The 13694-nt window shown below is 44.3% G+C and overlaps 1 protein-coding gene across 1 annotated transcript in view; it reads right to left on the reverse strand.

The window, feature by feature from the left end:
- SNED1 (sushi, nidogen and EGF like domains 1) overlaps positions 1-13694 on the reverse strand; it is a 74246-nt gene that overhangs the window by 36076 nt on the left and 24476 nt on the right. The window contains exons 2-10 of the mRNA XM_035133206.3: positions 11810-12097; positions 10994-11134; positions 8802-8964; positions 5512-5637; positions 4091-4204; positions 2468-2581; positions 1972-2085; positions 1642-1758; positions 916-1041 (exon numbers count right to left, since the gene is read on the reverse strand). Coding sequence (XP_034989097.3) covers positions 916-1041; positions 1642-1758; positions 1972-2085; positions 2468-2581; positions 4091-4204; positions 5512-5637; positions 8802-8964; positions 10994-11134; positions 11810-12097 — 1303 coding nt within the window. The remainder of the gene's footprint in view (positions 1-915; positions 1042-1641; positions 1759-1971; positions 2086-2467; positions 2582-4090; positions 4205-5511; positions 5638-8801; positions 8965-10993; positions 11135-11809; positions 12098-13694) is intronic.

Raw genomic sequence — 13694 nt, forward strand, 5'->3', positions numbered from 1 at the left:
TATATAGACTGGGAAAGGGCTGTTATAGGACCTGATTCATCCAAAGAAGAGCTTGCTACACACAAGCGTGTAAAAAAGAAAGGTATGAGAACCTCTGACTTTGTTGAATATGGTCCCACAGTTAGGGGCTGATGTAAACATCCCATTTTGACCAAATGGAAACCAAAGGACTGCCATCTTTTGGAGTACTGGTTGGCTCTGGGAACTTGCCAAGATCACAGGCCTATTAGCTCTTGAAAACTGTGTGTGTGTAGTTCAGGTTAAGTGATTATATTGGCATTACATTGAGAGTTTTTAGCACTGGTTAGCATGTTCTTCCCCTACTGACAACTTGTGCTGGGATGTCTGTGCCATCATCGCTGCATGCAAGTGGTCATATATATATATATATATTAGTGTCCAACCACACATAATTCTCCATATTTCCCTTAAGAGGTGTTTTTGTTTGTTTGTTTGTTTGTTTGTTTTTGGTGGTGGTGGTGGGGTTTCATTTTACCCAAAGCAACAGTGAGAAGCCAGAGTCAGAATGAGACATGCTTATTATGGTGGGGAACACTTATCTCTTCCATGCATGCCTGTTTCTTAATAACTTGCCTCCATTGGGAAGCCTAAACTGAACTCCATCCCTAGCTGAACGTAAAGGCATTTTCTCACACCCCTGTAAACTGAAAGTGAGAAAAGCTATGAACACTGACCAGCACCACTTCCACCCTCCCACCTCTGTTTTGATATTATTTTAATTTGCTTTTCTGCTACCGTTCTGTTTATAAACCAAAAACCCAATTCTCAATATAATGGCTCCCCTGTCCATATGAACTTTCATGCTAGACTGCAGCTTCCTATAGCTGCTTTGGGTAAAGCACCCCTCCCTGCAAAGAGAATACGTAGTTTGTATACAGACCAGGGTACACTTACTGTCTTCGCAGTCAGTGCCTGTGTATCCTTCCGCACACTCACACACATATCCTTGGCTGCTTTCAAGGCAAGAACCTTCGTTCTGACATGGATTGGACATGCAGGCACTGGGCATTCTGGGCCCACCTACAAAATATTTGCGAGAGATCAACAACATGAGGAAAGAGGGGAAATGCCAGGTTAATATTGCACAAGGAAAAAGGGCTAGGTGTTCTTCAAACACATGAATTATTACTCTGAAAGAGGATGGGGTTCAGTTGTCCTCCATATCTACAGTGGAGAAGATAACGGGGTGCAAACTGCAGCCCAAAGGACTTTGGTTGGATATAAGGAAAAGCGTCCTAACTGCATAGTTGCTAGGGTGTTTTGGAATTTTCAGTAGTGGAAGCCTGCAAAAGAACCTTAGATAAATACATGACTTGATTAATTTGAGTAGATCTGATCCAAAAGTAGCTGAATAATTTCATAAAACAACTTAAAACCCTAAATCGAAGGGTGCACATTTATGAAAATGAGGGTGAACAGGTTTTTTCAATGAAACTACTACAGCAGGGATAGGGAACCAATTTCCCCTACATTATTAGATTCCATTTCCCATCAGCCTCGGCCTTATGGGAACAGTCAGGGATGGTGAGAGTTGTGGCCCAACAATAACTGAAGAGCCACAGTTTTGCCACCCCTGATTTAGACAATCTCTCTGAGGTGATGTGGGGTCATCCTGCTCACCATATTGACAGTTGTTCCCATAATAGCCTGGAGAGCATGTGCAGATGTAGCGCCCTGGGCGGATATAGTTGCACGTCTGTCGGTTCCTGCAGTTCCTGCCCTCACAGGCTGAAGGATCTAGAGCGGAGAAGAGTAGGGAGCCTCAGTACAGCCCAACGCAGCTGAATAACTATACACAACAACAAGTACAGGGCTGGGCCTAAGGAGAACGTCTGACAGACTAAAGAAAGAGAGGCTCAGAGCAAAGAGTCCGCCACTGAGAGGAATCTGGCTATGTGGGGAGGAGGAGGAGGAGGAGGGTGCCACCACGCAGTTATGAAATCAGGGCACCTGTTTCACAGCGCTGTCCTGTGAATGGCGCCACACACACACAGGTGTAATTGTCCACTAGGTCCATACATCGCCCACCGTTCAGGCATGGGTTGGAATCACATTCGTTTATTTCTGCAAAGGAGAAACAACAACAAAAAGATCAACACCTGACCACAACTGCAGGCCTAGCCATGTTTAAAACAAATATAGGTCTCTGCAAATGGATGTTTTAAGGCTTGTAATTCATGAGGATGGAGGTAGAAATAGTGCTGGGAATCACTGTTGTGAAGCTTCCCCATGGTATCATAAGCCCACTCAATGGAAGAGAGCAAAGAATCCCCTGTCTGCGCAGAAAAAGACATGCTTGCAGCTGGACTGTGGATGTATTACATATGCTCTTTGCTGCCCAGCCTCTGATAGTAGAATCCCCTTGACTTACATTGGAACAGCTTCAAAATTCCGCTTTTTGTCTGCTTGACTGGTGGCCTAAATGTGGCCTAAATTGTTAGCTCACCTGTTTCACAATCTTCTCCGGTAAAACCTGGCTGGCAAAGGCACACAGCTGTTCTGTTGGCCACTTGGCATTCCCCGCCATTCTGGCACTCTTTGGCTTCACATGGAGACTCCTCTGTAGTGTTTTAGAACAAGAAATGGAGCTTAAGTTAGAACACAAAAGATCTGCCCATTCCATTGATACAAACAAGCATGTGTGTGGTGTGGTTTCCTCCCAAGGCTGCTGCACTTAGTTTGTCCCTTTCCCAGACATGCTTCTCCAGCTTTCAGAATTAGTAGCATTTCTTGGATGTAACACCATAGGTAGTGAGAAGCTATGTAGGGTCTGGGAAATGGCAGAATATAGGAAATTATGGTCTCTCAAAGCTGAAGTGCCTTCCTTAGGCATATGATTCAATTACAGCTTTCTTCGGACTCTGTGCAAGAAAAAATGATGCTGGGAAAAGCCAATTTGCGGTAACAACTGCCTTCTATGAATCTGTTGTACCTTATTAGTTTGCAGTCAATGGCTCTTGCAAGGTTGGAAAATGCAACTGAACTTCTGAAACCAGATAAATTTGGAATGTTCTCATAATATTGGGGAGGATGGTGATGCCTGCAGCAGCCACAAAGACTCCTTTTAGTGGCCATTTACATGCCAAATTTATGTCCATCTTTCCCTCCCTCCTTGCCAAGTGAATAGCACACCGTGAAGTGCATTGCATGGTTACTTTCTTAACAATCAACAGGCAAATGAATCAATCGCTTGACTTGATTTGCCTCCAAGGAATGCTCTGGTTTGGGAAAGGGCAAGCCAGACAGGAGCCCCTGAACAAGGCATTCTGTTTAGAGGTGTTGTCTGGGCTGTGGTTCAGGTATGCTGCATGGTTAATTCAGCCACAGGTATAGCTGTGTGGGACACACACACACACACACGAACTTGCAAGTAAAAAACCTGATCACATTTACCTCTTCGCTTTTCTCCAGCCATAGTATACTTCTATACTATGCAGGCTGTGGGAACATATGTTCTGTTCTTCTGGGGAATGATTGTGCATATATGAGTTGCAGAAAGGCACCTGTACCTTTTGCACCAAGGTCTCCCATCCCCAGACCTGATTTAAGAACTATTGTGACTGCACACCAGTCACCCTCTAGTACTTGGAAGGATGCTGGCATTAGGATTAAAAGGGGGGGGACACCTAAACATACACAATTTTAACATTTCCTGATTCAGAATGTTTCAGCAGAGAATTAGAAAGGCAACTTTCTTGCGTACAGTTCCCACACTCCAACTGCTAATTGCTTTCTGTCCCAATTTGTTCCACAAAGTACCATAGTTTGAGCAGGCCACCCCTAACTTCTGCCCCACCCCCAGACTAGAACTGTAATAAAGAGGTACTGGCAGTGCTTTCTCCTTCTTCTTCACGGGGTACTCAAAGGTACACAGTACTGGCACCTCTTTTTGTTATTGTTAAAAAGTGTGGCACTCACTGTTACAACTTCATGGCGAGTACTGGCACTTATTTTTCTGTACTGGGTACTGGTACTGGAATGCCTTTATAAACACTTTGTCCACCTAGACCTGCCTATAAGCTATTATTTGATTTTCCCTGTCCTTTTGCAATTACACAATGTTTCTCACCAACTTCACACGTGGCTCCTTTAAATCCTGGTGGACACCAGCAACTGAAGCTGTTGATGCCATCAATGCAGGAGGCTTTGTTCTGACATGGGCTGGAAGAGCACTCATCCACATCTGGAAGGTAACAGGAAGGAAGCGAAAAAGTAGGGTGTGCTCTCATACATTCAATCGAAACACTTCACATGCATCACCATCTGTAATTAAGCAGGCATGTCTACTATGGATACATCATTCCCAGAAGTGTAGATTGCATGCAAAGACAGGGGGGAAAGCCCTTCCTTTATATGTTTTTGATTATGCTAAGATGCTTTGGGTTATATACCCTTTTCTCTGGCGACAGTCTGAATGCCTCTGTGGAGGATTATAGGAGTTGAGAAGCTAGAAATGACTTCCCCAAGGTCAACAGCTTTAACTCTCCAACACTGTGGTAGCTATTAGCATTAATTATGGCAGTAGTCACTAGGGGCACTTCCAGACTATTGCTATTTTTTGGATGACATGCAATCCCATACCGGCAAATTCAGCTGGTGAAATTATACAGTGGTACCTCTACTTACGAGTAACTCTACTTATGAATGATTCTACTTACGAACGGAGCTCCGTCCGCCATCTTGGATGCGGTTTAGATAGGATTTTTTCTATTTACGAATTTTTAGATAGGGTTGCTTCGACTTACGAATTTTTTCTCCCAATGCATTCCTATGGGATTCAATTTTCAATTTTTTTCTACTTACAAATGTGCGTTCGGAACACATTAAATTCGTAAGTAGAGGTACCACTGTATTTTATTTGGAGGTCTTGTGCAAAAAGCCCACTTCCCCAAAAGATTAAACTTTCTGTCACATAGAAAAACGCACTGCAAAGTATGGGATAATAGTTTGACATGTCATCTAACCTCCCTGAAAAGAAAACAGAACAAATGCTTATTAACTAGCCAACATCATCTAATCTTCTTGCAAACAAATCAAGCAGAAAACTCAACAAAAGAGGTTTTCTAGAAGTGTCCCAGGACTTCATTAAACGAAAGCTTTAGTGTGTTCCTCGTTCACTCTGACACTTCAATAGAGAAGTAACTGGCTAATTTAATAATGACAATATGCCAAAGACAAACACAGGTCAGTTCTCATGGGCATTCAGTTCTTCAAGAATGGGACAGCTAGAGCAAGGAATGGAGCAGCTGCAGGTGGGCAGTAATAAGCCAACAAGAGAGACATGAATTAAAATATTAGCAAATGAAGAAGCCTTATACCAGTGGTGGGGAACCTCAGGCCCAGAGACCAAAGGAAGCTTTCCGGGCATCTACTTGGTCACTGTGAGAACAGAATGCTGGACTAGATGGGCCTTTGGTCTGATCTGGCAAGGTTCTTCTTAACTGAAGTTCCTCAATACAAGACTGTGAGCAAAGTATGAGCAAGACTCACCAATATGGCATCGCTTTCCAGTGAAGCCAGCCAGACAAGAACAAGTGTAGGACGGGTTCCCTGTGATGCAGTCCTCAATACACTTCCCTCCATTCAGACAAGGGCGGAGTGTCAGGCACACCGATGCTGCACAAAGAAGCAAACCCAGTGTTCAGCAAATGATAGCATAGCTAGAGAACTACTAGAATGTGTTGCAGCAACAATAGGATTGAACTGATCCAGCTTCCATTGTCCCTGCAGCCTTCAGCCCATTTGCTCTGTAATTAACACAATGGGCTCATGGATGGAAGTGGCACATTCCAATTGAAATTAGCACATCCACATTTAAACTGGATTGAAATTTTGTAGGAAGTTATAGTACGATCTCAAAATACTGTATTTTTTAATACTGTATATAAAATTTGTTGCCATTTGTGTGTGTGTGTGTGTGTGTGTGTGTGTTGCTCTCTCTCATGTCAAGTCTTTTGTTTGCTCTCTAAAGGTCTTACATTATCATTTTGACCATCAAATGTCAAATTAATCCTAATTTATAGGCAAACTATTAGTAGTTCACAAAGAGAAAATGTTAATAACTGTACAGTACCAGTATTCATTTCTGCTTAGAAATTTTGAACAGCATTCAAACATGTAACAGTTTAGGCCAGCTCTGTGTCCCACTGTGCACACCCCATAACATGCATTCTGCAAAGACATGCTCTTTGCCTTTAGTGAAGTTACAATATTTCGGTGACAAAACCAAGAATCAAGAGCCAGCAACATTCTATAACTCTTTGACCAAAATTAAAGTGTGTGTGCATGCGTGCTTAAAAATAAGCTTAGATCTTCAAGAACCAATGGTAAGCAAAGGCAAAATGGTTTGGGAAACAGTCAGACAGCAAAACATTTGATTTCCCAAGACGGGGCAAGCTCAGGGAGGAAAATATAGCCCCAGAGAGCTATAGAGAGGCACATAGCCTTAATATAGGCACATTAGTCAAGTCTTTGTCTCAGAGTCAGAAGAGAATTCATGTGAGCCTAAGCAGCCATAGATCTGGTGAAGTCTGGGTGTATGTTTTCATTTGGAAATATGTGCCAATGTTGGGGAATTGTTGTGACAAGAAACTGGGCACTACTGTTACTCTCACATTGCATATACCTATAGCCAGTTTGAGGAAGACTATTATACATGTAATAAATATTGTATTTAGGCTCCTCACCTAAATACAATATGCATTACACCGTAGAGAGGTATTTTATGAGCCCTACGGAACAGATTTGCAAATGGCAACATTTCTAGTAGAACCTAGCAGCATCTTCCTTCTACAGTCCAAAGAAGCAAATGATGGCAGAGACATCTCTACTAGGATTACACTAACTGATCACAGAGCTGAAATGTGGTATTTTATGCATTTTAAAGCCTCTCCACATTTGAGCATTATTTAGCCATCAATCCACTTTTTCCTCATTCAGATTAAACCAGAGGAGTCCGCAGCTACCCATATCTAAATTTGCATACAAGGAGAAATTTTGGTCTTTCCTCTTCCTACCTTCCGACTTGTAGGTTCAATTACGCCAGTTAAGTAGTGACAGGGCATGTGCACAGATAGCTGCACATGTACCTGCCCAGGAAGTGAGCAAAGGCACACGGTCAAGCAATTGTAAATTTGCTTGTGCAGTTTTCTAGCTTTGTGCAAATCTGAAGGACCCTCCTCCTCCTCCTCTTTCTCCTCCTCCCCCTTCTAGAGTGTGCCAGAAATACTGACAAGTGCTGCCAGAAAATACAGTAGTGGGTGTGGTAAGGGGACTGGCAATGACGATTGATTCACCCACCCAAACACACACACACACACACACACACACACACACACACACACACACACACTGCTGCAACCCCACATGGAGCAGTTTGGCGCCTGATTTTCCCCAATTTAACAGATTATCCCCCTATTGGGTAAATTTGGATTTGCAGGGGGAAAGCATCACGGCTGGTATTGTTGGAGGGTAACATCATGTGGACTACACAAATTAAATGAGAACGCAAACAGTTACAAACACACAGTAAACTCTGATGCATACAAGCCCTTAGAATCTTAAAAGTGTACTTTCTCTCGCAATTTTTTTAATTAAGAATTTTCCCATTCTTACAATATTAAATAGCAGATATGCAAAACAGCAACACCACACACACACACACACACACACACACACACACACACACACAACGGCTATAAAGTACTCTGGCAATGAAGAAGTGTATGATACAAAGAAAGTGGGAGATACATTTGAAATTCCAATTACTGTTAAAAGGCAAGGCCATCTTTTATATTTTGCTTTTCATCACATATTATGGTAACACCAAAGTAGCTGAAAACCAAACATGTATGACCTTAACTCACAGACTCATGATTTGAAATTGGCCCTCACCAATTAAACTAGGGCTGCAATCCTACACACACTTAGCTGGGAGTACGCCCAACTGAATTTGGAGGGACTTACTTCTGGGGATGTGGGTGGCGCTGTGGGTTAAACCACAGAGCCTAGGGCTTGCCGATCAGAAGGTCGGCGGTTCGAATCCCCGTGACGGGGTGAGCTCCCGTTGCTCGATCCCAGCTCCTGCCAACCTAGCAGTTTTAAAGCACGTCAAAGTGCAAGTAGATAAATAGGGACCGCTACAGCGGGAAGGTAAATGGCGTTTCCGTGTGCTGCTCTGGTTCGACAGAAGCGGCTTAGTCATGCTGGCCACATGACCTGGAAGCTGTACACCGGCTCCCTCGGCTAGTAAAGCGAGATGAGCGCCACAACCCCAGAGTTGGTCACGACTGGACCTAATGTTAAGGGGCCCCCTTTACCTTTACTTCTGAGTAGACATGTCTAGAATTGCACTTTTTTACTCGATGACCAATCAACTCCATGACTGACCAACCATTCAGAAGGCATCTACTATTTAAAGGTTGCAGCTCTAAGCCTGGAGGCACATTTTACACATAATCCTACATTCATTTATCTCCAGGTTCTCCCCTTGCCTCATTCACAGCTCACCAGCAGCCAGAGATGCACTCTCAGTTTCATGCAGCAATACAGTCATATCCTCCCAAATTGCAGCTTGAGCATGGCTCCTCCACCAGTGCCTCCCATGTTCTGCTGGCCATATTTGTGCACAGAGGAAAATAAGGCTTCCACTTGCCACACCCAAACTACCCCAGCTGCATAGCGGCTGCCTTTCTTTCATAAGCGCTGGGATTTTCACAGGGACAAAAAGAAGGGATGGAAGAATTGGTTTGGTTAAATAAACCTAACTGCTGTCCTCTTACTTGTGTTGTTGCAGCCCCCCACTTGCACCTGGGCATCATCGATTCTGAACACCCAGCGCCCGGGGATACCCACATTTGTCGTCATCTCCACGTCGACAATGTCATCAGTGCGGGATCCGGGGATGTTAAAATACCGCTTTCCATCACCGGCATTGAAACCTGCCTAGGAAGACAAGGGCAGAGAGTGAAACCTCTCTGTGGGGAAAGCAGGGCAGCTGTGTTGATAGGCAAGGCACTTCTCTCTTCCCCCCCAGTGCCCTGCAGAAGAATGGACTGCAAGAACACAAGGAAGGGAAGCATCCCTCTGTATATTGGTTACTGCTACAACCACTTCCCACCTGAAATTTTCCTGCTATGGATCAGAGGCAGTGCACCCTCCCTCAGCACAACAACTCTTCCAGTCCCTGATGGGGGGCAGCAGTTTGCTAAGATGGCCCCACTTTGCCCTCCTGGAAAAGAATTCCTTCCAGGACCTGGACATCTTTCCCCATTCATTCCCTATCATGCGAGATCTAGGACTATGGTCTGAAGGCCCATGATGCAGCAAACATGCAGGCTTGTGTCTGATCAGTGCCCCAATGGGAGAACCCTATGTATGTAAATATTTTTTTATTGGTTTTACAATTTCAACCTCAACAATTATTTTCCATCAAGTAGAAATAAAGATACAAAATATCCAACATAAAAAAGTGAAATAAAAGTAAAGAGAAGCAAAGAAAGAGAAAGAAGAGAAGAAAAAGAAAGAGAAAGAAAAAAGGAAAAGATATTTTCAGAGGTTCTCTTTAACCTCCTGACTTCCGTCCATTTCCTTTCCCCTATGTACACCACCTTTATTTCCACGGGAAATAAAAAGAAGTTGGGACATAAATGTAATAAATATATTCAGAATGCAATTTCTTTGAGCAGCCATGCAAACAATCATTTGCCTGGTCACCTGTGATGAAGATAATTCATCTGTGGCCACCATGCGAGGAAAGTTTACAGAAGCCGGCTCGCTCTTTCTTTTCGGGCCATAAATGACTAATGTTCGCTGGCAGTTAGTGCACATTTTTGTGGGCGACCAACTTATTTGCAAGGCTGTTTTGAGGCAAGCATTCTTTCTCCAGGGCACCCATCACAATGGAGCCTTGATTTCAGTTGCTTTCAGAACCACTGAGCAGTCAAGGATCCTCGAAGGCATCCTGTAACTGTTTTGCATGTCAGCTAGGATTAAAGATCTTGGCTATGACACATGAGGAACTGTCAGCATTAAAAAAAAAAAAAGGTGACAGGGAGAGGGATTGGATGATCTACTTATTGCAACCCTTCTCCCAAATGGCTCTTGGCACCATAAAGCCTCAGCAATCCCCACACATCCATGACTCACTTGCTGGAACGCACACAGAACGCTGAGCCTATTTTCATCCTCATTCATCTGCACAGGGTGAATCCAAGAGAATCTTGGACACACTCGCTCCTTTCTGTGAAACGAGAACAGATTTGCTAGCTCTAGCCAAGCAGAAGCCTTTGCCATGCTGAGCCGTGAGGTGCTCGTGCCGAGGCACTCTATCGCCCTTGCAAGTTACAGCAGCACGTTTCTGCAAACTTGGTCACAAGCCTGGTGAAAAACTTTTCAACTTTCTCTCTCTCTCCTGCTTTGGCTGGACTGGGGCAGGGTGTTCCTGAAGCACTGTACAGTATTCCAAAGCATGTGGTTAGTGCTCTGTTTACAGTCGCAAAAGCCTGCACTTCTGAATTTCTGGGATTGAAAATGGGTCCATTTCCTTTACACCTGCAATTTCCTGCCTACCGGAGACGCTCAGATGAGAGCCGGCAGCCAGCCAAGCACATATCAATTAGTGGTAAATTCACACATCTGAACAGCCACTGGTTAAAAGAAATAAAACAGCACACCAGAATTGGAAAAAAAACCCAAAAAAAAACAAAGGGAGGCTGTACTTGCTGCAGTCTCTGCTGGGTGGCTCTTTAAAGAGTCTGAGGTTGTGATGGGAAGGAACCATGAGGCACTGGCCAATGTAAAGAGCTGTGGTTGCTCTATCACAAAGCTCCCTATATGGCTTTGAAGAGAGAGTAAGAGAGAGAAATTGGGGCTGAGGAAATATTGCCTTGCTATTTCAAAACTACTGTCTGGAAAAATGCACGCCATGTATTAGAAAGAAGACTTGCTTGCAAGGTGTGACCATGGAGTCTACCTGGGCCGCAATGCCTCCCAGGCCTGCTGAGTCTCCTCCACTGCTGGCATGCATTCCGGTGGTCCAGGTGATGGACTCATAGTTGAAGATAGTGAAGGACAGCATGCCGTCGGTGATGAGGACTATTTGGAAGGTGTTAACCTGAAAGAAAGAAAAAACAGCACCGCAAAAGCCACAATGAACATGTCACAATAAACTGCAGAATTAGTTATCAGAGCCAGACTGTTTATAAGGAAAGTCAGCCACAATGGTTCTTAATCCCTTCTCAGAACATAGGACCTGCCTTTTTACAGAATTCAACTACAGGAAGAGGTAGAAGGTCTGAGCCTGAATTTTCAGCAAGGGCATTCCAGGCTTTTAATAGTTAAACCGTTTTGCCACTCTCCAACATGCTTTCTGTTTGTACCTGGTATTATGATTTTTTAATTTTATAGTTTTAGTTTTTAAAACTCTTTGTTATTGGATTGTGTGCTCCCCCTGCCCCACAATTTTTTTAAAAAAAAATCTGCCTTGAAGGCTTACATAGCAGAAAAGTGGAATGTAAAAGTTTGAAATAAATAAAAGTTTAACTGCTTCAGCAGCTCATTACACGTTGTAGTCTGCAACTGTAAAACATGAAATAGAACAGATATCAAGGATAGATGACATAGTGCCCTCTGGAAGTTGTTGGGTTACAGCTCCCATAAGCCCCAGACAGCACGGCCAATGGTCAAGGATTATGTGAGTTGTAATTCAACCACATTGGTTACCCCAATATGCACTATGGAAAATAACCCCCTTATCCAGTACCCAACACCAACATCCTTCGCCACTTACCGGAGAAACCGAGTTTCCTCCAAAAAAGGTGACCTGGTACCATGTGGCAACGAATGCCCATTGGGCAGAGAACTGTGGGAATTCTGGGAAATATTGCCGGATGTCCTTAGTGGCCCTCATCAAAATGGCTTGGTCCTTAGTTTCCCGGTAATGCACTTGCCCTGCACGCCGGTTATCTACGTCCGCCCAGAAAGCAGCAACCACACGCCGGTCGTTGGAGATGGGGAAAGCCACTGGTGTAAACTGAGACACTTCTTTCAAAAAGGAAATGATTCCATTGTTGTTGACCTAGACAGGAGGAAAAAGTGAGGCATGTTGAAAAAGGAAAAAGGGTAAACAATCAGGGGATTTGAATTAAATTGAACTTGCGGGCCCTGACTTTGCGCAGAGGGCAGAAACATTGCTATGCCTGAAGGTTGCTTGTTCTCTTGCATGCCTTCCACCGACGATTTAAAAAAAGGATGCAGAAACGGCAGAAAAATTCAGGAAGGATCTGCCCCACAAGACAAGCCTCACACTTACTTTAGAAAGTTTTCTTTTTCTAAGTACGTGTTCCCCTTCCTAGCCTTTAAAATGCAGGCACGCCACTCTCCTAGCTCGTAGATGAAAAACTGTGTGCCAAAATTAATCCAGGGAACTGCCTCTGCTTTCAAACACCCCCCCCCCCACCTTCCCACTCTCTCCACCCCTGCCACTTGCTTGCTGCATACGAGGGCTTGAGAGCCATGGCCAAGGGGTCTGAGAAAGGAGGCAGAACAAGTCATGCCCTGTTCTCCTGCCGGAGATGGGCCAAAGGAAGGAGGAACAGCTGAGAAAACTGCGGTAGCCACAGCGATTTGAACAAACAGGGTGCAGCTCGTTTGGGTCACTCACCTCTCAAGGCAGCAGGACTTACTATTCACTTCCTCGTGATAAAGAGGCAAAAGGGTTTATTCCGAAGGGACTAGGAGATGGAGGAGGTTATTTATTGCCTCTCTGGTCAAGGTAAAGACACTGGGGTATATATACACGAGCAGCTCTGCTGGAGCGGGAGAGACACCACTCCCACTCTTAGAATCAAAACCCTTGCAGGCAGGATGTCATCTCTCCTCTCCTACGCTGGACTGTTTCACCCCATTTATACACCTTTGCTGATTAATATCATATCCTGAGCCTGCAACATTTGTGACTGACACAAGACAGACAGGAGGCAGGGTAGAAATAGATAGAATTTTCTACATGAAAAAGGAAGAACTGGGATCAATCTACACATTCAGAGAAGTTATCCAGCACAGCCCTCATGTGACTTTACAGTTCAGTATGCTAGTGTTGACTGCATATTTGAATGCTTAAAAACTACCTGGAATGGAAACATATTCCTCAGCCTGCTAAGATTTCAATGGGGCAGGGAGCATTTCTTCATGCAATCTCTTACCTTCATTCTGAACTGCCGCAGTTCAAGAAGGGTGATTATCACATGCTTTTTTCTGGGCCCACGGGCCAGATCACAGTTGATCGATTTGGGTTATGTCCCAATTGGGTTGGAGGGGCATTTTTTTTTGAAGAACCAGATTGAAAAAGGTCTCTTGCTCCTTTTTACTCCTTCCCTCACTACTGAATGACTCTGTTATCATGTGAAGTAAGCTGCATCCCTACAGATGCTGGGCTCCAACTTCCATCAGCTCAAGCTGGCATGGTCAATGGCCAGGGATGATAGGAGCTGCAGTCCAGCAACATCTGGAAGGCCACAGCTTCCCCACCCCTGCTCTAGGGGCGACTTGCTTTGTAGATGCCTTCATGCAAGGTATTAAGCATTAACTGCAACCACTGCAGTCTTGGTGTGGGCTGCTCGGTGCAAAACTGGTCCCACAGCAGCTTTGGAGACGATATCCTTATTGTCCCTTTC

This window comes from Zootoca vivipara, chromosome 5, assembly GCF_965207765.1.
Source record: "Zootoca vivipara chromosome 5, rZooViv2.hap1.1, whole genome shotgun sequence".
NCBI classification, from domain to species: Eukaryota; Metazoa; Chordata; class Lepidosauria; order Squamata; family Lacertidae; genus Zootoca; species Zootoca vivipara.